This window comes from Zosterops lateralis (assembly GCF_965231275.1).
Source record: "Zosterops lateralis genome assembly, chromosome: 13".
In the NCBI taxonomy this organism is placed as follows: domain Eukaryota; kingdom Metazoa; phylum Chordata; class Aves; order Passeriformes; family Zosteropidae; genus Zosterops; species Zosterops lateralis.
This window is the reverse complement of record NC_139773.1, coordinates 13,155,010-13,182,047: the sequence shown is the minus strand read 5'-3', so window position 1 is coordinate 13,182,047 and position 27,038 is coordinate 13,155,010. Positions and strand designations below refer to the sequence as shown.

Here is a 27,038-nt window from a genome sequence, read left to right as displayed (position 1 = left end):
CACACATGGGGAACAGAAGGGCCCAGGCCATCAGCTAGCAGAGATGGCAGCTGCCACCTCTCCTGCTGTGTGGAGCCTCCTGGCCGCAGCAGGAGGTGAGGCTGACATGCTCCAGCTATGCCTCATCAAATGACAAGAAAAACACTCAGCCTGGGAGACAGACAGCACCAAGCAGGACCTGCCTCCCCCCAGGCTGCTGCCTCCCCAATGTCTGTGAAGAGCAAGGAGACAGCAGGTGCCTGGGACACACCTGAGAGTGGGCACAGGAGCAACCTCTGCCCAAAAACCTGTTTGCAGCACCTGAGCACACAGGGAGGAATCATTCTCTGAGAAGTGACCTGTCTGCAGCCACACCTGAGCCGTGGCATGATGTGCCTCCTGACAGCCCAAGTTATGCTTGGCTGAGGGGGACAGGGAGCTGGGTGGTGACTTAATCCAGCCAGAGCCCAGTGAAGCCTGCTTGCTCCACTCCACACTTATAATCACTCCAAAAGCAGAAACACCCTCTGCCTTTGACAGTTAACTCTGTCAAAATATACAGGAATGTCCGCACACAAAAGTTACATTTTACCCATTCTTCTCAATACGTTATGCACTTAAAAAGAAGTATCTTTTTCTGGTCACCGTGAGGAGTATTTTCAAATGAAAAGACTAATCACCACAAAGCACTGAGTGCTTCAGAGTGCAGCAGGCATTCCTTCATTATTCTGAGGCAGCAAATTACCCACAATTATCAACACGCACAACTGGATACAGCAAACATTTAGCCAAAGCCCATGGATTGTGGTTTCAGCAAGGTTGGATGGCAGATGTCCTAGAGAACTACTCATGTGAGAAACCCCCAGACAGCAGCCGGGTAGTGGTGCTGCAAAACAAACCCATTCACGCTGCAGAGCACAGTCAGTGCCAGGAATCACTGCAGCTCAGAAAGTTCATATTCACAGAATCTCAGAGAGGTTTGGGTTGGAAGCGACCTTGGAGATCATTCAGTTCCAGACCCCCTTCCATGGGTGGGACACCTTTCACCAGGTCAGGTTGCTCAGAGACCCATCCAGCCTGGCCTTGAACACTTCCAGGGATATTGCAGGTATTGCAGCTGACAAACAGGCAGCTGGGCAGGCTGGCTGCACAGCAGGAGAGATGGAATAAAAAAAGGCACTGCTGGCAGTGAAACCAGCCTGAGCACCCCACGGACAAGCTCCTGCCCCTTGTCTTGAGCCAGGTTGCAGCTGCAGCCAGGAGAGCACCCCGAGAGCCAGGCTGGGGCTGGAAGGTGAAGGAGCTTGTTCCGAGAGAAGGGCAGAAGAGACAGGGGACAAACTGCAGGCTGGGCTGGGCGGGCAGGGCAGCCGGGAGGTTTCGGTGCAGGCGGGGAGCCGGGTCAGAGGCCAGGCGGCCGCAGGGGTGGGGACCGGAGCAGGAGGGACCGGAGCAGCCCCGGCCCTGTCCGTGGTGCTGAAGTGCGGCCCCGCGGGGAGCAGGGCACGGGCACGGCCCGCGGGACACCCCGGGCACCGGCACAGCTCCTGGGGAGCAGTCTGGGAATGCCCAAGCATGGCTTCAGGAATGCTGGAGGACAGTAGGCATGAAATATGGTCTCTCTCGGGCAGTGGCACGGCTAAAGACACGGTCACCCACAGCTCCCCCCGGGGGACACACCTCTGGTTTCTGGTAGCCCTTTAAACACCCCACATGCTCTTGCATTTGATGTAATTCACAGCTCATCCCGTCCCAAATACAAATAAGGGGAGGGGTTGGTGTGAAACTCCACCCTTTGACCAGTATTCTAATAAAAATTTATTATTCCAATAAAACTCACAACTGCCTAACTTATGACATTTAAATTCCTACCTTGTCACACACCATCATGAATTAATGTCCCATCATTCATGCCCTGACGTATCTTATTGCTCAAATACCATATGATTTTAATGTTTCTGTTTTTCTGCCCTGGTGCTTATTGCCAGTATATCAAAAAGGGAAAACCAGCCCTGTAATCATGCTGTTAGTAAACCAGGATCATGGAAAGAAAAATCCCAGGACAGATAACTTCTGTCACTTAACTTCCACTCATCCTGCCATGACTGTTCATTCCCCCAGCAGCTTTCAAGCAGGTTTCCATGTCCTCATGGAAGATATTCCCTCCCAGGGAGGGTTCCTCTTCCCTCTGCAGTCCTTCTCACACTGGCACAGGCAGGTGAGAAATTACTTGGAGCACAGGGTTTGGGGAGGAAGCAAGAGGGACAGAGAAATCAGAGGCTCTTTCTGGAGCCCCTCCACACTGCAGTGATCTCAGAAGCCTGGAAACAAGATCCATCCTTGCCATGCCCAAATCTGCAGCTCATTCTGTGCTAGTGGTGGTCTCAGAGATGGGGTGAGGTTTAACCAAGGTACAACTGTGTCTCATTTTCAGGATCAAATCCAAGAGGAATGTTGTGCCTCTCTTTGAGGGGGAGCTCACCACGAGACATCCATTGGGCCATTGTTACACAGCAAAGACTAGGTCAGAGGCTGACTCCCCCAAACCCACCAACTTGTCTGAAGTTCACATTTTACTCCAATCTTGTAAAAAAATAAAAAACAAACAACAAAAACACAAAAAAACTCAACGAAATTAAAAAAAAATACAGAAACCAACATACAACAAACCCTGCACAACTATAGGAACAGCTTCATTTTTAAAATTCCCAGCATTGTCTGCAGACTTTTTTAAAGAGTGGATGGGAAAAAACAGGACCTTTTCAAAAACCACAGCTGCCCATTTCACATGTCAGTCAAAACACAATTGATCAAATTTTAGAAAGGGAAACAACTCTCACAATGTAACTGGAAAGATCATCTCAACATTTCAAAGGAAGGAAAGAGAGACAAACCCACAGTAAAATCCTGAGACACCAGTTACCAGAGTGGTAGATATTACATAAGAATCTGAGTATGCAAAACTTATTTGTGACAGAATTATTGTAACTCATCTTACAATTAACTCTTATTGCAACAGCATCCCACACCTCAAGGCCAGGTTTCATTAGAAATCATGCAAGGCATTAAGCCTCAAATAGATCAAATAAAAGCAGAGAAAGTAAAGGTTATTCTAAGTTTTAAGATGGAGAACTGAAGCAGGGCAAATCGTGGCACAAAACATGAAGTGCTTGAGTTGGAAACTCTCTCTCAGGTCCCACTAGAGTACATCAGTCACAAACTCACTGCTCTCCCTTCTATCACAGTACAATAAACCCTCTCCACAGCCAAGCAAGTCAGGAATTAGTCACCCAGCCCTCTGAATGCAGGTCAAATTATTTCAACACAGCCTAAAAGGAAGCTACAGTCCTGCAGGGAGCTGGTCTTTCCTCTGGCCTTGTGCACAATGGCTGGTAAAACCCAGGACCTACCTCTGCCACTGCAGTAAAAGGAGTAGCTGCAGTTAGCTCCTTATCAGTCACCTGCGGCAGTAAACTGGGAATAAACATGCCATCAAACCCCTGCTGCCAATTAGCATATCAGCAAGGACCTGCACTACACTGGCATCCAGGGGACAAAACAGATGGGGAGCAGAACAGGGAAGTTTATGGAAGCAGAGATGTTACAGCTGTTTATTTTAGTGGCTGTGCCATAGGCATGCCCAGAATTTTATAGGGCTGGAGACATATGGGGGAAAATGCCTCCCCAAGTGAATCTCAGCACAGTGATTTGATCTTGGAAGGGGCTGGAGCAGGAGCATCCTTAGAGTACAAATAGGAATCAAAAGGTACCCAAACTACTGTCTGCTTAGGGATAGTAAAGGAATATTCACCTAATAGGACTTAAAGGCTGGTTAAATCTTTCTCATACTTCTTATTTTGCCTATATCAATGGACAAATTTAACTCCTATTTAGGAAATGCAAAACAAAACACATTAAACTGCCAAGAAGGTGGTTTAGGTAAATGCATTTTACTCCACCTTCCCAGTGAACTAAGAGTTCCCACACTGTCATACACAGTGCCCAGCTGATACACACAGCCTCTGAGGCTGCACTGATTCAGGAGTATGGCTGGGAAATCAGCACCAATCAAAACACAAAATTTTGGGTTAGGAGGAGACTGCCAGGATGGGTGTGACAGCAGTGCAGTGGTGAAAGGATAAAGCAGGAAGAAACCATCGGGAAGGAGGCAGAAAGCTAATAGGATATCCAGAATCAAGTGGAGGGTTGCATGCAGGCAGGCAGAGCCTGGAGCTGGTTATGGAATGGAGCAAGATAGAGAGAATTTAACCCTGATTCATATCTAAGAATGGCTCTTTCAGAGCAAGACAACAGATTATTAACCACTGAGCAGGGGAAAGTGACCCTCAAGCCATGACTGAGGGGAAACAGTGTTCCACTTGGAACACAAAGTATCAGCATCTGATACTTTGTTTATTTCTTTATTTAGTGTAATATCTCAGTCAAGCTCCCAGACATACAGAGCAAAGCCTGCCAGCCTTGCAGAGGGTTGCCTGCAGCCCTCTGAAAAGCCTCAGTTTCTGGAGTGCTACGAGTCCTGTCCTGACACAGCACTGAAGAGGGCAGAGGGTAACTCGCCAACTTCATACTATCTCAGATCCCTTAAATTTCAGGGGATGCAGCCCTGTGCTTTTCCTATCTAAACCTAAACCTGTGACATGACTCTGGGAATCTCAGAGCTACAAACTATATTCAATACCAAGGTACGAGTTCATCTGACACTACACAACTGCCTTGAACCAAACCAGAGCACCGAAGCCAGTCCCATTCTTCAGAAAACACCACAACCTACAAAGGACATTCTGGGAAGCTCCAGATTAATCACAGCTCAAATTTGCCCACCAAAAGGAGCCCATGGATCATCCAGCTCAGTTTTCAACAGGCAAAGCAGGTCCCTGCAACATTCCTGCCAGCACCTTCCAGTTATTCCTCAACCCTCATTTTGGGGAGAAAGAGACCAACGTGATCACTCAGATAAAAACACCTGTGAAGCTGGTCATCTGACCACACCATACTCAAAAAACATTTACACACAGCACGAACCAGCCCAGGGCCTCCATCTTTAAGACCTTTGGGTGAAGACTGGAAGGGAAAGCTGGATCTTCAGCCCTGTCCTCACTCTGGCAGGCAGCACTGAGAGAGTGCTCTTTGATAGAAGCTGTGTCTGGGCTGGCCCACAAACTAATTTAGAGTGTGTATAAACCTCCAGAAGACAGTTTAAGAAGAGCCTCTGATGCAGACAGAAATGGCAATTATTAATTTTCTAAATAGAAATCTGACTCCTTAAGCCTTATTTAAAAGCATGCCTGTCTCTGTAATTACACAGCCTTAATTTGTTTTCTTTACTACACAATAAATAAGGTGTGCACAATTACCCTCTGCAAATACAAGGCAGTGCCTCCTGACTGGCTGGTTGAGTACCCAGCCGCCCAGGAAAACATTCAGAGGGAATCACAACCTCTCAAGTACCTGCTCCCAGGAAAGGGTGACTCAGGAAACACAAATATCCACTTGTCTGGCTGCAGGCACAGCCTGCTGGGACCCTGCTCTCCTGCATGCACAGCTCTACTGTTCCATAGCCAGGGAGGGGCCTGTCCTCCCCCTAGTGCACCAATTCCACTGCAAAGCTGAATTCTCCTGTGGACTTCCCAGTGCTTAATGAGGAACATGTTAATGCTGAGTTCTTGCCCACAAGGCACTACAACAACTTCTCTTTACTCTGCCTCTGCCTAGTTTCATGATATGTGCAGGAAGCTGATAACCTCCTGACTTGTAACCCTCTATCAAGTTCAAATAAATCGGCCAAAGGTTTCCAGTGTCTTTAGGACAGAGAGAGTGAGAGCATGCAAGGCTCTTTCCTCACTAAGCTGTGCTAAACACAACAACACAGCAAATATGCATTCAGATGGTTTCTATTTCTCAGATTTAGGAACCACACCATGCTAGAGTTTTCTTGTACAGTCTCAAGCCAAAGACTAAGGTTTTCTGTCACAAACATTTCCCCTGTTCAGCTGCATCACCTGCTGACACATCCAGAAACCTTGGCTACAAAGGCTCAGTCTTCCACAGCCTAAACCTGTTGGTCCTCACAACCAGTGCATGAGATTGTCCAGGACCTTCCCTGTAATAGTCAAAGGGCTGTCAAACATGCACAGAAATTGGACCAGGAAGATATCAATGCAATTTCTCCCAGTGAGATGGTCTCAAGTAAGGGTATATGTCACTGGAAGATATGGAATTTACATCAGACACACATCCACCCCTAGTTAGCACCCACCCAGTATTTGTTATAGGGCTAAACTGTCTCAGTCCAAACATCAGCAGAAGAGGTAGATCCATATTGCAAAATCCACTGTTATGTTTTGGATTGTCTCTGTAGCAGTGAAAGGCTTCACAGCACCAATGATTAGACAGGCCATGGAGCCCTAATTGTCCTCACTCAAGGAGAAGGGAGAGGAAACCAAAGCTATTTCTAGATTCACACCTCTGGCTCACAGTCACCCACCACTCCTCCACTGATTATGTCAGCTTCAAGCCCCTTGCACTTAATACAGCTAATTTCAAATCTTAAAAGGACAGGCATGGCCCTGCCAGGCTGCACTTTGGAGCACTCTGAGGTCTACCACTTGAGCAGCTGAATGCTGAAAATCCCCTTCATGGGTTTCCCACCTTTCCTCCCTGACTCTGTGATGGAGAAGGGGGAAAAACCGAGCCAAGCTTCACCCAAACCCTCACAAACCTGAGCTCCTACAATTAGAGCTGGGATAAGCGATCTGCTTGTGATTGCACAGCTGGGGCCTGAAGACAAGCGCGTGCACAGAGGAAGGGCCAGAAATAGATGTCACTGGGAGAAGGAAGAGCTCTCTGGCCCATCTGAGAGGAGGGAACCTTGAGGAAAGGCACTGGGAGAAAAAACTCAGTCCAGCCAGAAGTTTCAATTTAACCAAGGACTGGAAGGAAGGCTTATGTGGAGTGGAAACAAGCTTTTGAGACCTCAGAATTTGTACACAAGCTTCAAGTGAAATACTGCTCAGACCCACCCTGCAAAGGTCCAGCCTAGGGCCCCCTCCACCCTGTGCCAACTCTCCCTGGCAGTGTAGCCACTCTGTCATTTATTAGACACATTTGTCATCTTATTGACTCAACTCCACCAGCAACCATCCAAACAGCCACCAAAGGAGAAGGAAAACCAAAGTGGCAGTGAATATGTGTAGCAGTAATTCAACAAGCCTTAAGTACCTTCCCATGGTCCCAGCCCTGCATGCAAGCCCACCTCAAGAGGATTGGGACAGTATCCTTCACTCCCATCCTCTACTGTACCCTGTACAGCAGCCCAAGACTTAGAGCAGAGTGACATTTCCATTAATCCTTTTATCCTTGGCTCCTACGTGCAGAGGCTGCAGAAAATGTCAGGCCTTTGAGCTGAACTCCCAGGGAGGCAGAGCAGCCAAGAAGGCACCTTGATGTGCTGGCAGAGTGCTGAGGTCATGGAGGGGATCCCAGGTGGCACCAGACACCTGCCAGAGCCTCGGGAGCCACCCTGGCTGCCAGGGAGCAGTGGCATCGTGGTCTGAGAGCCTTTGGGAAGCAGCAGGGAGTCACCAGCCCTGCAAGCACCAGGTCTCCAGCCTCAACTGTCCAGCATCCCCCACGGGGAGCATCCACACTGCCAAGTCCCAGGAACAGCATCAAAACCCACTGGCAAACACCAAGCAAATAATATACTTACTCGCCTCGAGCTCCAAAAGGCAAGGAAAGAAAGATGTTAAGAACATGATCAATCTTACAGGGCCCAAGCAGTAAACAAACACATATTTCATGACCACGTACCAATCCCAACTCTTGACAGAAGATGGATGTGGGGTTTTTTCCACTCACAAAAGTAATTCCAAAAGACAAAAACAAACACTTTGGGGAAAAGCAGCAACAATTGCCTGTGTACACATTAATGGCACATTCAGCCTCAAAGCAAGCACACATGGCCTTCTAAACTCCTATGACATCCAAACTAATTTCATCAGGAATCAAAAGTTATTCATTTTATCTGCTAGATACATAAACAGCAACTGCACAATTGACAAACAACTCTAAAAAAAAAAAAAAAATCAATTGAGAGTGGTTCAGAGAGAACAGCTTCCCAGAAACAAACAACTACAGAAAACACAAAACAAATGCTACAAATCAAAATAACAAAGAGCAGAAATCAGGAATATCCCAGTGGTCAGCACTAACGAGGGTTTATTATGAAAATATGAAATTCTTTAAGCTCAAAAAGCTCAGTTCATGTTCACAATGCCCTCAACTATTCATGCCCTTTGGTACTGCAGATCTCCTATTTAGCAAGTACTTTACTGTCACTTAGCAACTGTAAATGGTTTTCCAAAAAGGAAGCTTTTGGGGTTTTTCAGTTCACATCATCTCTGAGCAGACATCAAAAGACAAATCTATCCTGCTCTGCAGGTCGCATCCATCTCCTTGCCCCAGGAACAAGTCTGTATTGATGGCCCGATGCACCCACATGCTCAAATGGATGCACTTTTTCACTGAAGAAGCCACTAGCACTGCTTTCCAAAAAGCGGGGATAAACACAGCCTCCCATTCAGTCCACCAGCTCGTGCTCAAGGCCAGGGCCTCTCACCAAACCCTTTTCACCTTTCATATCTACAGTGGAGCAGAGAGGGCTCTTATCTTGGACACAGTCACTTGGACAAAATATTTCAAGTCCACAGAGCACCTTGCACAGTGGCCTGAAATTCAGAATTTCCTTTATCACCTTGGGAAAAGTAAATTCACATCTAGAAAGGAAAGAAACGGGTGCCCTTGGCCGCAAGGATGTGGAAATTCCCCTGACACCACTCTCTAGCTAGCAATGCCCCAACAGCTGGACAATTTCTCGATGTTCCAGGATAAGAGGGCTCTCACCTCTCCAGCACAAAACCTCTCTACCCCACTCCCGTGGCAGACACCAGTTTAAGAAGTTAATAATTAGCAGAGCTGGCAGCCCCATGACCCAGGATTTGTGTCAGAAAAGCAGGCTTTGGTTAAAAACTAATGAGCAGGGCAGGCTCTGGCTGTGTTCTGGGGCGCCTCAAACTCTGCAGAAAGGGAAATGTGTGGCACCCATGGGCTGGTAATGACGGATCGCTCATTAGAGTGGCCATCAAAGCCAGGGCACTTATTAGGAACCCAAACCCCTCAGCTTCCCAGCAGGAGCTCTCCCCATCCTGCACTGCAGCGCGTTCCACTTCCCTGTGCCTTTTGCTTTTCCATCTCCTGGCCTTTCCCACCTCTGCCTCTCTTTCCCCAGAGAGGGCTTTTTCTTCATCTCTTTGGACAGAGACTTTTTGAGCCTCCTTTAATAAATCGTTTAGTGATCTATCATGTCAGGCTTCCATTTTTTCTAGTTTTTTTTCTGATATCTGGCCAGGCATGAGTAACAAAATTAACACTTAATAAAGCTTGTCCTGAGGTTGTCTCTGGGTCTATTCTGGAATATTGTCTCATATTTCTCCTAAGTCTCTCAAGCCATCCTGTTGGAGTCTTTTCTTTTCCTTGCCGTCCCTCGAAAGCATCATTCCAATCATGAGCAGCATTCCCCTTCCCTCTCCTTGCTGTCCCCCACAGGCACTTTGGGGGTCAGCCATGGGAGCCACATTTCCACAGGGAGAGGAGGCAAAAGGGGACAGGAGCCTCTGGCACTTACATGTAGTGCAGGTGGGGGTTCTTGGCAAAGGCTCGTGGCTGGATGTTTCGTAGTCCTGAGTTCCTGATTGTCCTGTGGAGAGATGCAGAAGGGCAGCAATGGAGTCAAGGCAGACAGTTGATCTAAAGCCCTGCTCAGTACACGAGATGTGCTGGGAGCCCACTCCATTCCCAGGGGGAACATCTGTCCCTGGCAGCCTGGATGAGCTACATCTAAAGAAGAATTCAGCTTTTCATCTCCATCTGAGGAGGTAACACGGCACAGGATCAGCACAGAGGCTGCTGGGTGAGGTGAGGCTCCCACATCCTCCAAGGCTGGCTGGAGGGGCACAGGCCACCTCCTGCTCCTCTCCTCCCCCTCTATCTCCACAAGCAGCACTGCACAGCAAACCTAACCACAAGCAAAGTCATCTCCCATCTTCATACCCAAGAGGAACCCCTGCTGCTTTGCAGCTCTGATAAGGAAGGGTATTTTCCATAGGGAACTCCAGATCTTGAAGGGAGAAGAATCCTCCTCACAACCTCCTTTGGAAAAGCTCTATCAGTACCATGACCAGGGTTTTTCAATATTCTCAAACATGTTGTGTGACTATTGGGGATGGTCCTTTGCAGGGCCAGGAGTTAAACATGATGATCTTTGTAGGTCCCTTCCAGCTCAGCATGTTCCATGATTCTGTAAATATCTGCTGTCTCTGCTGCTTTGTTAGAGGACAAGAGAACAACAGCCAGCCTGCTTATAAGGGTTTTGTGAGTTAAAAGCACAGCTTGCTGGAATTTGGTTACTGAGTGCTCAGCCCCATACAGCTCCTCCAGCCCACATGGGAGCTGTACTTAATGTAAAGCTCCCAGTGAAACACATTATTAGAGTCTCTGATTAGCCCTGAGCAACATTCTGCATCTCACACATGCAGCATCCAGGGCACTCACAGATCCAGAGGATGTAGGAGGGGGAATTAAGAGACTGGATGGCATCCTTGCTTGGCCAGGCTTCCTAAGCATATGCCAAGTCCCTTCAATCCCATGGACCCCAGTTTCCCCTCCATGACGCACAAAACTGACCTCTCTCCATGCTCAGAGAGCTGTGCAGGGAGCTGCAATTCCCTTATTGAGCAGCACCACCATGATGGTAACTGCACTAAATGAGGACCAACAGCCCAGTAATGAAGGATTGGTGAAGACAGCTGGAATTTTACATTGTGGGGCTGGAATGAGTCAGAGCAACACATAAGTCCAGAACCAGAACAGCAAGGGAGAGGAGAGGTCAGGGCTGATGTGTGTTGACAGAGCTGTCAGGAGCTAGCAATCCTCCTTCCCACAGACCCAGCCAAGACCAAAAAGCATTTCATCTCCATTTTGTGGGCTCCCATAGCAAAACGTGGCAGATCCAGCAGCTTGAACTGGCAGCATGGAGGCTGCAGAGGGAAGGAAGCCATGGCTCTGCTGGCAGGAAGGGGCTGCCCAGGCCCATTCCCCTCCCCAATGCACAGGACATACTCACAGCCTCTGGAGTCCTGTGTACAGCTCCATGTCAACGGCGTTCAGTGTCTGCAAGTTCTTCCAGTTCTCTATGTGTCTGTGGAAAAGAAGGAAAGGCTCAGCTGTGGCACAACCAGATGGTTGCTGAGCCCATGCCAGGGACAGCACACACAGGGAAGATATCATACCCTACCACACAGCCCCATTCTGTTTTCCCAGCATTTTGGAAAAGCCAAATAACATGGATTTAGCCACAGTTCAAAGCATGGAATGTGCAACCAAGCCATCGAATATCCTTGCCCAAGTCGTTGCCCCTCACTGCACACACCAGTGAACAAAGACACAATTGAAATGGGTCATGCAAAAAGAGTGAAAGCAAATAAAACCTCTCAACAAAAACTTAGGGCCTAAATGGAAAAAGTCATGTATTTATCCAGTCTCTAACTGGGGTGGATAAACAGGGTCCTAGTCTTTGCTGGCTGGAAGCGCTGCTGGCAGGAGAGCACCAAGCTTAGTTTGGAAACATTGCCTTTATTACAAATTCCTCAGTCGCCTGGGGCATTCTGGCAGGTATGTTACAGAGAACAAAAACAGAAATAGATCTGTCACTGCGGGATCATTTTCAGTAAATATTAGAGGTGGGGGAAGGTGACAGATCAGCAGCCCCAGAGAACAGGGTCCCCTGTTATCAGCAGCACAGGAGTGATGCTGGCAGCAGTGTGGCCGCCTGGCTGGGCCACAGGCCCCTGCTTAGAGGCTGCAGTGCTGTGTGAAAGGGGTTCAGTCCTCATCTCCCAGGCTTTCTTCCAGATTAACTCAGACACCCTCCCATCAGAAACACAAACATTTTAAAGAGGGTCTTTTCTGAGAATCAGGTGGAGGTAGTCCTCTCTAAAAGTCAACTGAGAGGAAAAACATCTGGCAGGTCCCCTCGGACAACATGTGAAAGAAGCCCAACTTTGAAGGCTCTGAACATGTGCACCCAAGCTCACATCTGCCTTGATGCAATAGTTGGCTTTGAACTTGACCCTGGAGAGGGGAAACATCTCCAAGTGATGATGGGTTGGAGTGATGAAAAAACACTGAGAGAGATCCTGTGGTTCTAGGCAAGAAGGTTGCAGGACCCCACATGGTGGTCCAGAGGGTGAGCAAGCAGAAGAGAGATCATAGACCACTTATAGAGCAGCCACAGGGGCCACGAGTTCCTCCTCCAGCACTTGCCATGCCTTGTGCTTGCACAAGGACAGATGAATTAGCATGAGGGAAGTACATTGCACTACTGGAGACACATCCCAAAAAGTAAGCCTCAAAGCCTGGAATAAATCTCCTTGTATTTCTCTGCTCTCACCAGGCAGATCCAAGTAAAGCAGAGACCCACAAGAGCCACCTCTGCTTTCCACATGTTCTTCCATAATTTGTCTGCCTGCCCAGAGGGGTTATTCTAAGGACACAGCACAAGCTCCCAAGTGCTGCTGCATGACAGGATAAGTCACAGTTCATCCCCAATGCCCTGCTCATCAGCTCAGATCGCCTGTGTCCCACAATGAGAAACAAGACTTTATTACAGCCACGTGGTGTTCCCTGCCAATGTCTACAGCCCCTGTGAAGATTTCCAGAACAAAACACAGACTGGGAGGAGTCAGTCAGGAGATCCAAGAGCTCAGTGAAGCCCTTTGGAGTCAAGGCAGGGCTGCCAGCTCAGGCCCTGGGCCATGAGATTGCAGGACTGAGCAAGGCCAGAAACACAGGTTGAAAACATTTCCCATCTGCAACTCCTAAAGACCAATGTGAGGGTCCTCCAAGAGAAAGAAAGAACATGGGAAGGAGCAATGGGATGACGTTGGTTTACCACTAGGACAAGCTGAAGCTACAGCATCCAAGCAATGACCTTCAGGGAGGGATGGAACCGTCCCAAGCCAGGAGTTATGGAGCAACCACAGCTGGGAAGGAGGCGGCGGCCAGATTGGCTCTTGTTTTATTGATTGTGTTTGCTAAAAAAAGTCAAGGTTATTTTTGACCTGACACTCAAAGCCATGTGGGCAGCATTCTAGAAGAGACAGAAAAAGACCTGAGCTTGTTCCCAATGCCAGGCCCAGGAGTGAATTTCCTATGACTCAGCACTGATATATGGGGGTCTTGGGGTCTCCCCAAGGCAACCCTCCCCCCCAGTGACATAACACTAGACTGTAAATACAACTCCACAACTTGTATTCCCAAACAAAGCCCAAGAGCTTCCTGAGCCAGATATACTTTAGTTCATTATTTAATGCAGACATACCACACCCATAGAGAGACAAGAAAAACACCAGTGGAAAAACACATGCACACACATATATATGATATTCTCCCCAAACAAGCAGCTGCTTTATGTAGGGTGTAATGCAGGGAAATAACAATTACGTGCGCAAGTAAGCAATGGTCTTTGAGTCCTTTAAAATGCACAAATGCCTCCCTTCTCAGAGATTTGCAGAAATGGCTTTTCCCCTTTCTCTCTGATTTCTCAACTTAGCATGAGTTGTGCCCTTGCTCCTAGAAGTGACAAATCAGTCTTGGTCTACAGGCACCTCAAAGATACACCAGGAAAAATATTTTCTTTGGTTCCCTATTGCTTTAGAAAGAATAGTGTAACTTTGCACTGGCTGGGTTCACTCAAACCCACTTAAAAAACAAAACAGAAATGCATCTTATTCTGAAAGCTGTGGAGTCAAGCTGTGATTGCAAAATTGGCAGTGGTTGCACAGGAAAGCAAACCAACCAAGCGGAGAAACTCCACCCCTGAAACTTAAGTCCCTCTCATGTCCTTCAGTATCTCAACTAGCTCCCCCTCTTTTCCTTCCAGGGTTTTGCTTGCCCTAGAAATCTTATATCCTCCCACTTGCTGCCGAAGACTGAGACCTTCCCTCCTCCTCTGCTTCGGTTCATTAACCCAGCAGGAGCACGGGTGCCTGGTTCACACCAAATACAGCTGTGACAGCTCCCAGCCCTGCCCTGGTCTCCTCAGGCAGGTGTTGAGGTATGAATTACAGCCAGTGGACTACAGTTTATTCCTCCCTGCACATCTCTACGTACATATTCCTGTGGCATTCCTCAGTTATTACTAAGGCAAACTGCTCTTCTGCAAGACCCAATAACTTCAAGAGCATTACCATACTTCACAAATCCTGAGGAGCTCACCATGTGCAGATCCACCTAGACCCATGTCCAACTTCTAATCGAGACCATATGAGGTGCATCAATAACACAGATGATGTTGCTCACTTATTTTCTGGGTGGAGAATGGAGGGTAGGGCATGTTTGTTTAAATACTCACTTCCTTCTCATACTTCTTGTATGTTAGAAGGGTCCTGCTGGTCCAATTCCCCTTGCTTGTACTGCAGAGCTGAATTATACCATGCCTTCTGCAGGACAAGCAAATTCCACCTGGGGAATAACAAGGGCTTTGCTCTCCCAGCTCAGAACTGAAACACTGCACCTCTCTTTCCTTACCCAAATGTACTCACTTGCATTTTACATCCATTATCTCTTGTGTCAAAACTGTCTTTGCTTAAGCAGCTCTTTTTCTTTCCTGGCACTTCTTCCTCCCTCCTTTCCAAGCAGGAGCCAGGCCCACCCAGCAATCATTTACAAGCTACATGATGCCAGGTCTTCTAAGGCAGCACATCCGTACCTGTGAAGTGCAAGGCAAATTGTCTCAAGTGCCCTGAAGAGACACTAACTCATGTCCCAGAAGTGATGCAGATATATTGCTCAGGCAGAGTCCTGGCAGAGAGGTTATTTTGCTTCTGATTTCAGACCCAACACAACTAACGCTCACACTTGATGATCAGTGCAAGAAGAACCACTGTGACAGACACATAGAAAATGGCTATTTTCTTTATCAACCTATTTAAGTTGTTTTTTGTTGAGTGAGAGTGACCAGAAACACAGAGCAGTCTCCAGGAGATCTCACTTATAAGAAGAGATCTCACTGTATAAGAAGCATGAGCAGCTCCCCAGTTACACTGAAAAAACCATGAGTTGCAGCCTGAGATCACACTGGCCTTTATCACAGCCCCATCAGCCAGGAGGCTTGTGCTTATGCCATTATTAAGCATTGCACCAAGCATTTCTATCTAGCAGGTCATTTCCAACAGACATGATTTCCTAGCTGGTAGCAAAACCCTTGTTACACCCACATTTATAGTCACCCCACTCGGCATTGCAGTGTCTCCTGGATTTGGTTACTGCAGCTCTTCCCATTGGCCACCCTCAATTGACTTTTGTCCCCACAGCACCCCACAGGGTGCAGGAAAATCACATGAGCACACTCCTGCCTCTTGTACCAGCATCCTCAATAAAAGCATGAGCCAAAATCACCTCCAAGGAGCCTCAGCAGTTCTCATCTTTCAACACCTCCCACCACAACTTCACCTAGCACACCTGGGCCAGACAGTGTCTTCTCCAGAAAAACAAACCACTTGTGATGTAATGCAGCATCACATTAACCTCTCATCACAAAGTCATCTCTTTGCTGAGGAAATCAGCTGCCTTTCCAAAGGAGGGCACAGGCTTAGCCTGACAAAAGCTAACCTCAGGATTCCAACCCTGCATCACACCTCATACACTCACAGACATGCTTTACAACTTGTTGAAAGCCTTGTAGGCCACTACAGTCAGAGCAGTGGTCAATCCCCAGCTCTGTGCTGTGTCCCAGTTAGCAGCAAACCTGTGAAGCATGAATCCCTGTTTGTCAGCTCAGCAGCTTGCAAGCAGCTCACCCCTCTCTCAGATCCCATGTGGAGCCAGCAAGGCAGGAGGGGATCTTTGCCCCAGCATCACACAGAGATCAGTGACCTTGCTGACCAAAAGGTCACCAAGTCACAGGGTTAGGTACCAGCAGGTCTTGAGAAGTGCCAGGACCTTGCTCTGCTTGCTGGAAGGGGGCTGGTAGCCAACCAACCTGTGGGAACAGCAATTCCTTTCATTTCCAGAAGGAGTGTCTGTGTCTGACAAAACGATAACAGGCTGGTGTCATTTTCTTGAGGCTGCACAGCTTCACATGCTCCCCTTCCACCCCAGGGCTAATGCAGCAAGGGAGACTGGAATATCCACTGGGACTCAAACACAGCCAGGCTCATTTCATCCCACATGCACAAGGCAGAGGTGAAGAAACAGCCTCATGCCAATTTACCAAGCTATTAACTTGAGGCTACTTAATGTGTCTGGCCTTCCTTCACCCTCCTCGTACAACAAGGATAACATTTGTCTAATCTCCCAGCTTTTCAAGCATTGTGGTCAATAGCTACAAAAGGCATCCAACAAGCACCAGGTATTACACAGCATGTGTGCACATGTGTTCCCCAAATCTGTGTCTATCCCAAACTGGAGGGGAGAGACTTTTCCCAGGGATGCCATCAGCTCCAATCAGTGCTGAGCAGATGACAAGTCCCTGCTGTGCAAGTGCCACCACTCATGTTCAGATGCTGGGCAGTGAATAAGCTGCGTGCCAGCAATCAGACAGCACCCCAACACACACACAATTATATAATATATATATGTATAGGGAAGGCAAGCAGAGCATTTGCCTCCTCTCTCTTGTAGTGCAACAGGAAAATTGATTCGTCACCCAGGCACATTAAACCTCGCAATCCAGACAGACACATTAGCTTTCAATTACCTGATATGTTTAGCATTATAAACAAACCTCCTGGCACGCCAGCTCCAGACCATGCAAATGTGAATTTGATTGCAGTGGGAATAAAGGAAAGACCTGTCTGAGCCCTTGACCAGTAAGAGCTGCCTCCTCCAAGCAGAGGTGCTGCAGATGTTGATGGGAAGCCCTGAGATTTGGTGCAGGTCCCACACAAACCCAGGGCTAAGCACAGCCATTGTAGCTTCTGCCAGCTCCTTTTATCCATCCCTCACAGCCTACTTGGGGCTGAGGAAGCCATAAAGAAATCAAACATCTTTCACAGTATTATAAGGCACTTATCACATAATTTAATAACTAGAGGCACAAACTACTTGATTCCCTCAACATAAAATTTATAAATCTAAACAGTTTCTGATAAAAGAAACTTAAAGGTAAGCACAGATGAATAAAGAATTACAAGGACAACATTTTCCCCATTTAAGGTACAGTCTTCCCCTTCCAAAAAAACATGGAAAGGTCACCCAGCAGTGGATCATTAAGGATAATTTGAGGTCAGTGGGAAAAGGGGGGGTAGAGAAAGCAAATCCAGCTTTGTAGAAACAATTATGAGCATAACCCCAGAGTGTAATTGTGATTTGTCAAGGTAGTGATCATAAAACACCACCGTGACACAGCTCCCTCTGCTCTTCTCTACTACTCCTGCCAAGGTCATGTGGGGTACCTGGGTGTGGCACTCAGCCCCCAGCCCATGGGCCCAGCCACATCCAACCCACCAACCCAAACCAGACCCTTCCAGAAGGGCTGAGAAAAGGAGAAAGTTCCCAGTCCTCAGCTGAGAAAGATGTGGGAACAGTACAGCTCCCCCACAAGCCAATGCAGGGTGGCATCTCAAAAATCTTCCTGGAGAAACCTGACTGCTAGACACAAGCAAGTCACAGGACAACAAAGAATTCAGAGAGCACTCCCCCACAGAACAGTTCTCACATGAGTCCAGACAAGTTTCATGTTAAACCAAACATCACCTGCATGGCTCCAGGCTGGCCAGGAGCATCCGCAGGGTGCAGAAGAGCTGCGACAGCTGCACTGTCTACAAAGATTGTCATATAGAGACACCCTACCATGGTAGATGCCCTGAGAAACAGCCTTAAGCTATGCTGAACAGGTTTGGTTTCTTTTCCCAGGCTCTGCACTTATTCCATCCTGGATGGTACCCATAGGGACACACAGGAGCTGGACACAAAATACAGACAGCAGTGCCAGCACCACCAGAACCTCCTGCTTTGCTTTTGTCCCAGGGACAGGAGATCCCCTCAGGGTGCTCTGTGTCCTGCATTTATGCATTCACCAGTTTCCTTCTGTGATCTCCTCAAGCCTCTGCATCCCCCAGCAGCTCTGGATGACGACTTATGGAGCAAAGAGCCTTCCTTTCAGGGACAGTGTGTCAGTGTTACTGGAGGACAGCAGGCTGCCTGGACGCAGTGTGGACAGATGGCTGCAGCACACAGGGAGCAGTATGTTCCCATTATCACACACGGCATCCAGACTTCTTCAGTGTAGGGAATTATTCCCAGGCACATACTTTCAGAAAGGAAGAAATAGGTGAAAAGTAGGATAGCAGAGCTGGAGAAGTGCTATGGGCAGCAGTACAGCTGCCACCACAACAAATACCTGTCCCAATATTCCATCACTATTACTCAGCTAGCCCTGGGTGGGAGCAGCCCTGGGGTCCCAAGCAAGGACTGAGGTATCCAAAATCATCCCAGTGCTGAAGAAACATAATTTTTCAGAGACAAGGAGCGGTGTAAAAGCCTCAGGAGGAAACTCCCAAGGGCTGCAGCATCTCCTGCAGAGGGAGAAGGGTTGAGGTGACAGTGCCCCAAAACCCCCCCTGTGGAAGGGCTGGGCTCCTGGTCCAGCACCAGCTCCCTGCTCACCACCTTGGCACCTCCCAGCTCCTGCAGGTTCTCTCCCTGACTCTTTCTTATTTATTCTCACAACTATCTGATCCCCTGCAGAGTCCCAAACACCATCTAGAGTGAGAAAGCATGAAATGAGATGAGCAGTTTTGTCCTGCAGACATGGATACAAAATACACAGAGACACCTTGGGTGAATCATCACTAAAAGTGAGAGTTCACTCCCCACCTGCAGCACTAGCCAAAGCTCACTCCCCTTTTCCTCTGAGTGGAAAAACCAATTATATTTCCCTAAAAGAGCATTTCTTTCATTACTCTCTGGCAGGAGAGCCTACAGAGCCAGTCTTCTGTGCCCAGATAAGTGCTTCCCACCCTTGGACATGGATCTGGGGGACACAGGAGCAGAGACTCCTGGCTCAGGACTGCTAACATCAACCTGTGCATGTCTAATCATACCACATCTCCAAAACAGCCATGCAGCTGCCTAGGATGGGAGGCCAACCCAAGGACAGGGAAAAAACAAACAAACAAACAAACCTTTCCCTGGGAGTTTTACCCCACACAAACCCCAGGGTGAACCAGCACCCTTTGGGCTCCTGCACTCATGCAAAGCAAAAGAGCACCTGATTTTCAGCAACTCTCCAAGCACCTGCCATGCCAAAGGAAAGGATGCTTTATCTACAGGATTTCATATGCAGGGAGAGCCAGCAGTGTGCAGCATTTTGTGGTCTTTAAAGATCAAACAGCATTTTAGAGTGGAAGCAGCACCCTGGTCAAAATTGGCTTCAGTAATCACATTCTGCTTTATTAAACCCTCCTTGCAGCTTCAAACTGGAAGTCAAATTCCCTCACACTTCCATCTCCAAACAGATCTGGGGCTTTTAGGAAACCAAACTATAATATTTATATATATGTGTGTGTGTGTGTGTATAAATATATATATTTATATCTATAAATATATAAACATATATATTAATATACTAATACAGGCCAAAAAAGACTGCCAAGCTCTACTCCAAAGGCAGCTGTTCCTCCCCTGGAGAGCACAATGTCTACACACATTAGCAAGACAATGAGATGTACTAAAGGTACAGGATCACTGGAGTTCAGCTTGGCACGGATAACTCCTGGTAAAAAGCAGTGCCAAAGAGCATATGGTAGAAAGGACATCTCCCAAAAAGACACAGGGCCTTGGAGATGGTCAAGACAATATTCTGGTAGACCATAGCTAAGCTGGGACCCAAAAGGGAGCACTGCCAGCTACATGCACTCATTGCATTTCACACTGTGCCTGAAGACAGGAAAAAGGATGGAGGAGGAAAAGAAGAAAATAAAATCTCCCACAAACTGGCCGTTACTGTGATCGATGGCACTGGGAGTGAGGAGGCAAAAGCAGCTGTGAGAGCCAGGAATGGGGCTGTACAAGTGCCATGGCTGGAGGGGGCTGCAATCCTTAACCCAGACCTGCTGCTACCCACCCACACAAACCCACAAGCACACTTCCCAAAAACCACAGCCGCCCTGTGAGCCTCATTTCAGGAGTTTTACATCCTCATGGGCTTTATCTCTAACCCTGTTTCAATGTAGGTGCACCTTTTTGGGCACTGCTCTCATGCCTGGACCCTGAAAGCAGCACAGAAAGCAAAGCCTGGATCTCACACCATGGGTGCTGAAGGGTTTGACTCAGTCTCTGCACACTTGTGGCCATCCAGCAGCCAAATCCAGCCCCCTCCCACAGTCCTCCACCCTGCTCTGACCTCTACTCCCCCTCCAGCTCTACCACCCTCAGAGTGCAGTTTATCTCACTTCCTGCTTTCTCACACACCCCAAACACGAGGACAGCCACTGGCCAAGAAAGAGGAGCCAGAGACAATCTTTCTGGACTTGGACCCTGCTCCTGTGAGACTGCTGGGTTGGGGTTTTTTTCCCAGACATCTCCCAAGGAGCCTGAACTTTGATCCTCCAGCATTTTGGCTCCTCAGACGTTTATGAAGCTCAAACAATAGACAGCAATGCCCAGCTGGGCTGGCCACAGGCCAGGCTCCCAGCCTCTGCCCTCAGGACAGCCATGGGCAGGGTAACTCCAACCTGCAAGGAGATTTTCCAAGGCCCTCATTACCTCCACAGCATCACAGATCTGCCTGCTCAGCTTCCAGCTGCTCCCCATAAAGCCAAAGAACCAGATAAATTCTCCATACAGTTTATTTTTGAGCCAACTGCTGTGACCCCCCAAGGCTTGTATCTGCACTTCAAATAAATCATAAGCCAGCTCTGCCCACCCTCCCCAGCAGCAATGGAGGAGGCTTCAGGAGAAGGCTTCAGTCCCCTTTTCCCCAAGACAAGCCATGAAAACAACCTTCTCCCTTCCCTCCACTAAGCTTTTCCTGCAAGGGACACACACACACACACAGAGGCTTGGCTCTTATTGCAGAGGTGTAGGAACAGAAGCATCACTCAGGAGCAGGGGGATGTACTCATTAAGACGTGGTGACTCAGAGCTCAAGGCTTCCCAGGATAACAGGGATTTTGTGGGAAGTCAGCTGGCTCTGAAAAGGAAAAGCAAACCAGCATGCCTATAAACATGACAGAGGCAGGGAGTGGCAGGGAGGGGAAGAAAGGAGAGCAGGGAGGCAACAGACATTTTAAATGTCTCCCAGCATTCTTTGTTCTTATAACTGTGAAATAAGCACCTTGCAAAAACCTTATAGAAGACACTCTGACAGCCAGAGACACTGCTAACCAGGCTGTTATGTTAGAGCTGATCCAGCTGCACAAACAGCAAATCCTGGGACAGTTTCTATCTCCTCTCTCAGCTCCATCTGCCATTCCTCTGGATAAAGGCACAGCTGAGCTATGGAGAAGCCTCTGCTTGCCTGGCACCTCGACTTGCAGCTTCTCAGCACACCAAGACCAGCCCCTCTTAACCAAGTCTCCTGGGTTGTAGTGTAGGATGTACACAAAGTATTTATTCTATCACCATCTTCATGAACTGTTAAACCAGGTGGGGCAGTGTTTTCCCAGGGCCCCCTGCCTTTGGGCTCTTCTGCTAATGGCCCATCAACGCCTTGCCCAGGACTCACAGGTAACTCCCTCCAGGAGTTATCTCTGTTTAATGGGCCATCAAGGACCCACTTCACAACTCATCATCCCATTGTGAGATGCTCTGCCCAGGGGGAGGAGCCAAGCATTCTCACCTGGATATAATCTGGGGTTTGGAACAGTAAAAGCAGTCCTTACCTACTGGATTCCCAGAGGACCAGAGCTACCAGACCTTTTCTACAGGATCACTGCTTCAGGAAGGCCACCTCATCTGGACTGCTTCCACCATCCTGCTCAGGTTGTATTCTGACTCTGTCAGTGGTCCCTTGTGTTACTGCATTTATTTTATTTTAATTTTTACCTTTCTTCTTATTAAATTATATTTCTGAGTTGGAGCCTCTCACTCGTTTTGCTTTTCAAACCATGACACCAAGCCTCAGCCTTTTGCTCACCATGGGCACCTCCTTCACCCAAGTGGGGTGAAAGCCTTGAGCTCACGCTGCCCAAACACGCTGCTGCTGAGCTGCACTGGCTGCTAATCAGATAAGATTTGTTTCACACCAGGAGCAAAGCAGGAAGACACAATCTGAGTTACTGCAGTGTGGCCCAACACATGGCAAACATTAACCTAGCACTGACATCTCCTCTCTGCACTAGCAGGGTCTCCTTGCACCATTTGAAGTTGTTCATCACTGGGGCTTGGGGCTTTGCACACAGGTTCAAGGCCACAGCAGTGACAAGTAATGACATCCATGAGAAGAGCGAAAATATGATGAACCCGATAGCTTTGTGCTCCTGAAAACGAGCCTCCTGTTGCTGAAGGATTTCTAGGAGGCTGGCATTAAACTGACAGGTATAAAATCTCACAGGGGTGTTTGAGGAATCCAAAGGTCCTGCTCAGTATTAACTGAGGAGAGGCAGGGAGCAAGGAAGTTACAATACCCCTCCTGACATTGTTTGCCCTTTCACCACTTGCTCTGAAGATGTATTTAACAGGACATGTGTCTTTTTGGTGCCATTGAGTGTCACAGAACAATTTTAAAGCCAGAAAGCAGATCATCAGACAAAGTTCCCTCCAGGGAGATTTTGTTTTATTATTTTTTGTTTGTTTTTGCAAAGAATCACTCAAACTTTATTTCTACTTCTGGGAAGCTGGAGGGCTCAGAGACCCATCCTCAAAGCAAACTCCCTGAGCCCAGAGGGTTATCAGTGAAGGAAAACTCACTCTGCACAAAGAATACAGACATTGTCTGCCCCCAGGGCAGGCAGCCCTCCAGAGAGCAGGGCTGGCTCTCTCACAGCCAGCAGCAGCTGGGCTCCAGAACCCACAGCGTGTGCCAGGCTGGGCTTACTGGGGCCAGCAGCTGGCAGGGACAGCCCTCCTGCAGCCAGCTCCTCCTCCTGCTCTGGGGATTGCAGTGGGATGGAGAAGGGCTGTCTTTGTGCTCCCTCCCTTGCAGCTGCAGCGCTGGGACCAGGTGCCACCAACCTGCACTTTGGTATCACCCCACACTGACCTCACTCGCAGCCTCCCTGCACCCACCAGCCCCTCAGACACCTTCAAGTTTGCCAGGTTTGACCTGACCAAAGCCCCCAGACTCAAGCCACAACCAAAACCACAGATATTTCCAACAGCACTGGGACAAGCCACGCTCTGATTTCTCCTACTGTGATGCCAAGACTCAGAATCAGCCCCTGGAATGGGACTCACATGTGTCCCCATGCCAGGCTTGCACCTGTCGCCACATTACCAAAGTTTTCTGCCCTAACATGATAATTTATGGCCCTTCCAGATGTTTTGCTGACTCTCAGTGAGGGCAGGAGACAGAAGTGAAGGAAGATGGATAATGACAGAGGGGAGGGCAGAGCCTAGAGCCAAAGCAGCATTGGGATGCTCCAAGGCCACAAGCTGTAGCTCCCTCCCCAGGACTCTGGACCCTAGCAGGAAAAGCTGTAAGACATTCCTGACTCCAAGCTGAGCTGGCATAGCCCCCAGCACTGCTGAAATCACCTTGCTGACAGTGAGCACAGTGATGCCACCAGCTTGGGAAATGACTCTGTGCATCAGCAGCTGCAACATCCTGCATGGCTCCCCTGAGAGCAGCAGCACATGTGGCCTCCACACAGCCATCCAGGCACACTGCTGCCCCTTCCCAGCCCCAAAGCCCTGACAGAGCTGTCCCATGAGGGCATCCCAACCTTCCCCAACTGTGCAATGCAAGCACCAGCTCCCCTTTCCACATTTTGGGCTGCCTGGCCCATGAGGTCCCATACAAACTCACTGAGCCAGAAAACCTCTGAGTGGGAGACAATACAAGATCTCCTGAAGTCCCCTCACCTCAAACACTGACCAACAGATTCTACCCATGGCGATTCTAAGCTGCATTGGCTTTGGCTTTTCACATCTTTGCCTTAACTCCCCTTTGAAAAATCCCGTGGTTGCTATGGAAATAGTCTCATCAGTATGGGTGGAGCATAGCACTACTGGCCAAAACTCCCTGTGGATCCCAGTTGACACCAGTCCCTAGGAGCTGGCAGCACTGGAGGTTACTCTAAGTTGCACAGGGAATACCTTGAGCTTAAAGCAATGCTTGGCAGTGAGGGATGAGTAAGACCCATCTGGGAGTCAAGAGCAGGGACTTGCAATTCACCCAGGGATAAACAGGTTAAAATGATAATTGAGACACTCTCACACTGGCTAAGGGATGAGAGGGTTATAAACAGTGAAAAGCTGCAATTTGCCCCACTTGGAGCAGGAGGTGGATACAGACAAAGTAGCAAGAGCAGAACTGAGCTTTATCACTGACCCTGCCACCAATGCAGCCTCCAGGGAGGCTTCTCCTGCCCGCTCTGCACTCCCAGCATTGACATGAAGCTGATCAGCAAGCAGGGCAGGAACAGCAACCATCAAGCTCTGTGAAGAGGGCTGGAAGGCAGAACAGAAATCTTTTCCATGTGGCAAAGAGAGCAGAAGGTTGGGCAATTGCTGCGTGCTCCAGTGGACCCACCTCACACACCAAGTCATCCCCTCCCACCTGAGAGCTGTGACTGCACAACATTCAGGTTTGACACCACAAGTCAACTCCTTGCTGAAAACACTGGCAGAGTCCTTGCAGACAATGGATTATCCTTCACCACTGGAGCTTGGAGTAAGGTCCCCAGGCACCAGAGACCAGCTGAGTGGGAAATGCATCTTCTCCACGGGAGTGGACAGCAGGCCAGCAACTCTCCCTGCACTGGGAGGTGCCACTGCCGTGCTGGCAGATGTACTGCAGCTGTCATCAACCCCAGATTTTAGGGTAAGTGCCAGGGACCCCCACTGCCATCACCCCACCCAGCTGGGAGAGAGGGAGAGTGTAATGCCTCTACCAACAGTGTGGGCACCTCCTGCCTCTGGCCATGCTGAGTATCTGTATTCAACCCGCTGGCATCTGTCACCTCATCACCAGCTGCAGCCCATGACAAATGACAGCAGGAGGCTCTCCTAGCTGCAGAATGCAAACCAAGGTTTCAGCCACTACCAGGGCTGTCCCCAGCCATTCCCAAGCAGAGATCTCATCACTAATGGCAGTTTAACTCTGATGCAACCTGGGCTAGAACAAGGAGCTTCCAAGCTGCATGGTGGGCTGTTACACTGCCAGACTCCCACCAGCACTCATGGTGGACAAGCACATGTGAAACCCCTTTCACATCATCACTGCAAGCTTGGCAACGAGCAGGTTACAGATGTTTTCCCAAGCATTTGTCTCCTGGAGCAGGGAATTTTCCTGCCCTCAAAGCTGATGTCACCACACAGATCTCACTGAGTTTTACCATCCTCCCCCACCAGTCCCACACAAAGCTGCTGGAGCTGTCACCCAGCACATCCCACCCTCTGCTCCCAGGCCTGCCTGCAAAGGGAGAATCACACAGGCAGCACCAGCACAGCACCAGGAGCTGGCACATCCATTAGACTCACACATTCCTGGTCCCAGGGTGGATCTGAGCACAGCACAGAGTACTGCTGGACCCTGTGTTACAGGTGCATGACCCTGTTCAAAGGACTAAAGAACAATTTGCACTGTCAGGCTGCAAGATGCACATCTGCACACCTGCTTTGGGAGCACCTTGCCAGATCCCAAATGCTCTCCCAAAGAAATGCACTCAAGAGAGAAGTTTGGGCTTGAGCTGTTGCTGAACCATCCATGCCTGGTCTGAGATCCTGCAAATAATAGAAACTTGCACTCCAGTAGCTGTTCTTTCTCACCCAAATTCAGCAAGCTCAAGACAAAGCAGAAAACAGCAGGCAAAATATCTCCCCTTCTCCATCCCTTGCCCAGGGTATGCAGTTTCTCTTGCTCCTTGCTGGCAGAAGTCTCATTGCACCAACACTAAACAGTTTGCTCCACATTTTTGAGGAGATGTTATTGAAAGAACATGCACACAAAGCTGCCTGCAAAGCAAAGGGACTCCACAAAATCAACAGAGACCTGAATCATCTCTGCTTGGATCAAGGACAGCAAAACCAGGCTGAAGCCAGGGGAGCAGCCAGACACCCCGTGACTCTGTGCCACTGTCACCTCCAACTCACAACACTGTGCCAGCACACATCACCAGCCCTTCTGCAACATCTCCACAACCCTGGGTGACAGACTTTGCAGGACCAAATCCCAGAGTCCCTTTATGCCCTGTGACCCAGAGGTAACCTCAGCAACAAACAGGGACCATCCTGTTTCATGGCAAATAAAACCACAAACCAAGTAAACAACTTATCTCTCATCACACAGCAGAATTTTCAGGATCCCTTAAGATCCAGTTCCTCCAACAGCCACATTTTCTCCATCTTTACCCCAACCTGGAGGTCCCCATCAAAACCTCAGCAGCAGGGATGCTTTGGTGAGGCCCAGTCAGGCCTGTGGATGCTGCTACCAGGAAGATTCTGTTATTAGGCAGCAGAGCAGAATTTGGGGCTGACTCCTGAGTGGCTGCCTGGGTACACTCTAGTTGCACTCCACAGCACCCTGAGATGCCCAGCAGAGAGCTGTACCCATTGCCTGCATAGCAGCACAGCACCTCAAATAAAAACTCCCCACAGCCAGCACAGTGAATAAGATTACAACAAATATAAACTAATGATACAGCTGTCAAGACAGATTAGACTGCACAGTGTAAAAAATTGCAGGGCTGTTTAGTCACAACAATATAAGATTAATTTATCAATACAGCTTATGTGGCACTGGAGAGATAGCAAATTGAATAAGTGAATCTTTTCTACACCTTGCTCAAGGAGGGAGTCTCAGACCTGATGGGTGTACG

General features: G+C 48.7%; 1 protein-coding gene across 2 annotated transcripts in view; it reads right to left on the bottom strand.

The window, feature by feature from the left end:
- Positions 1-27,038, bottom strand: part of NTRK3 (neurotrophic receptor tyrosine kinase 3) — a 207,081-nt gene that overhangs the window by 162,231 nt on the left and 17,812 nt on the right. For both annotated transcript variants that reach the window (XM_083870824.1, XM_083870825.1), the window contains exons 2-3: positions 11,180-11,254; positions 9,683-9,754 (exon numbers count right to left, since the gene is read on the bottom strand). In XM_083870824.1, the coding sequence (XP_083726950.1) occupies positions 9,683-9,754; positions 11,180-11,254 (147 nt within the window). The remainder of the gene's footprint in view (positions 1-9,682; positions 9,755-11,179; positions 11,255-27,038) is intronic.